Source organism: Cyprinodon variegatus, unplaced genomic scaffold (genome assembly GCF_000732505.1).
Source record: "Cyprinodon variegatus isolate N-32 unplaced genomic scaffold, C_variegatus-1.0 Scaffold9, whole genome shotgun sequence".
Lineage (NCBI taxonomy): Eukaryota > Metazoa > Chordata > Actinopteri > Cyprinodontiformes > Cyprinodontidae > Cyprinodon > Cyprinodon variegatus.
In genome coordinates, this window is record NW_015150462.1 from 2,498,883 (window position 1) to 2,500,899 (window position 2,017).

Sequence of the window (2,017 nt, forward strand, 5' to 3'; positions counted from 1 at the left end):
CCAACCTTTTTAAGGCTGAGGGCTACTTCATGGCTGCCGAGTCATAGGACGGGCTACCAAATCTGACCTATGAACTGGAGTAAATATCGTCCATAAAAACTCATTTTTATTCTTATTTTATTCTTTTATTCATTTCTAATTTTGTCATTTTGAAATCACTGAAATATGATGAAATAATACATAAATGATTAAAAAGAAGAGCAACAGAATAAAAAAAAAAGAAACTTAACCCACTGAGTGAGTTCTTCTGTTTTCAGAAGACGAAGAGGGCACCCCATGTGGTCCTTGAGGGCCCCTTGGTGCCCGCGGGCACCGCGTTGGTGACCCCTGATCTAGAGTCGCATATTTAATCAATGTTCAAGATTCCTACTTCAGTTAAGGCCCAGATTTGACTGAAACATTCTGATATTTCAATGTAATCTGATCTAAGCCACTTCATATTAGCCCTGGTTGTATTTTACATGTTGACATCCCATTAGAAGGTGAAAAAGAGCTCAAGTTTTAAGTCTTTTTCAGTCTCCAACTGGTTTTATCCCCATATTTAGCTCCATCTATCTCTCCATCAACTTCTTAAGAAACACCTGATTCCTGATGTGAAGTTTTCTTCCTGTAAATACTATTTTGAACACAGACATTAAAGTTCTGTCATGATTTATTTCTGACTTATGCTCCTTTTAGCCCTGAGCAAACTGAAAATATAACTAATAAAAATATCCGTTTTATACATTTGATCAATAGCAGGATACTGTTTCAAAATAGTCAAAAGTTTATCTTTCTACTGTGTTCTTTGATAATCTCTTTAACATATTTCGAGGGTTTTTGTGTAAATAAATGACATTTCAATACTTATTCAAGGTACTGAAGGTACAACACTCCAGGATACAGTATGTCTACCCTCCTGTGAGGTTTTCATTGATATATCTAACGGCTTTCTGCCTCATGTATTCTTCCTCTACGCCTTCTGTAAAGCAATGACTCTAAATTCATGCCTGACAACATTCCTGTCTCATTACGCTGCTTCCCATAGTCACAATGCCGTCAGTGGCACCTACAGGTGTTTCCCTTTGCTCGTCTTGTTTTTCATGCTTCTACACGGTTTCATCTTTTTTTTGCAGAAAGTCCTGTTAGAGATCCAAACAAAGAACCAGCAGAGGCTGAAAGTCCGGGAGCAGGAGCTGAAAGACATGAAGAAGATGATGGAGGCGGTGAAGGTTGGTGAGGTCACGGGAAAAATGCGAGGTTCCGATTGAAGTCAGAGCTAATTGGTGAGAGGGTCTCCCTGTGTATGACAGCGTTCTGCAGACAAGGTCCACGACGAGACAGAGAGCGTTCTGAGGGAGCTGCAGCGCTCTGTGGAACGTCTGCAGGAGCTGCTGGAGGAGGTGCTGGACCAGGCCAGCCTGGAGAAGCTGAGCAAGGCCCAGGAGGTCGTCGAGCGTCTGGAGGGTGAGATTAAGGAGAGAAAGAGGAGGGACGGAGAGATGAAGGAGCTGGGGAGCTGCGAAGATAACATCTACTACCTGCAGGTAGGAATGATTGATTAAAAAGCAGCAGGTCACCAGTCACTAATGTAGACATGTCAATATGATCAACTTTTTACTTTTATTAATCACTTTATATGTTTTCATTAAACACTGGAAAGCAAACATCAACCTAAGCAAAGGCTTTTATACCTTACCTACCAAAATATCTTCACAATACATTTACAAATCTACATAACAGCGTAATATTTTATCATTTTACACTTTTAAAGCTCTTTTAAAGTTCACCAAGAAAGGACATAGCATCATTTTAGGTGATAATTTCACCATTTTTAATAATAAAACATAAACAAGCCTCACCAATATGAGAAACTAAACTTCTTTTAAGTTAAAATAAACCAGTTTTATTCAGTTAACACACATTTGAATATATATGACCTATGGAAACCTACGGAAGAGGATTAGGGCCACTGAAAAAAAAAAGTAAACTGATTTTTAAATTTTATTTCAGTTTAACATGGGAAAAAAGTCAGAAT

At 38.7% G+C, this 2,017-nt stretch overlaps 1 protein-coding gene across 1 annotated transcript in view; it reads left to right on the top strand.

Moving 5' to 3' along the window:
• Positions 1-2,017, top strand: part of LOC107086707 (E3 ubiquitin/ISG15 ligase TRIM25-like) — an 8,490-nt gene that overhangs the window by 2,419 nt on the left and 4,054 nt on the right. The window contains exons 2-3 of the mRNA XM_015377826.1: positions 1,116-1,211; positions 1,293-1,526. Of these exons, the coding sequence (XP_015233312.1) occupies positions 1,116-1,211; positions 1,293-1,526 (330 nt within the window). The remainder of the gene's footprint in view (positions 1-1,115; positions 1,212-1,292; positions 1,527-2,017) is intronic.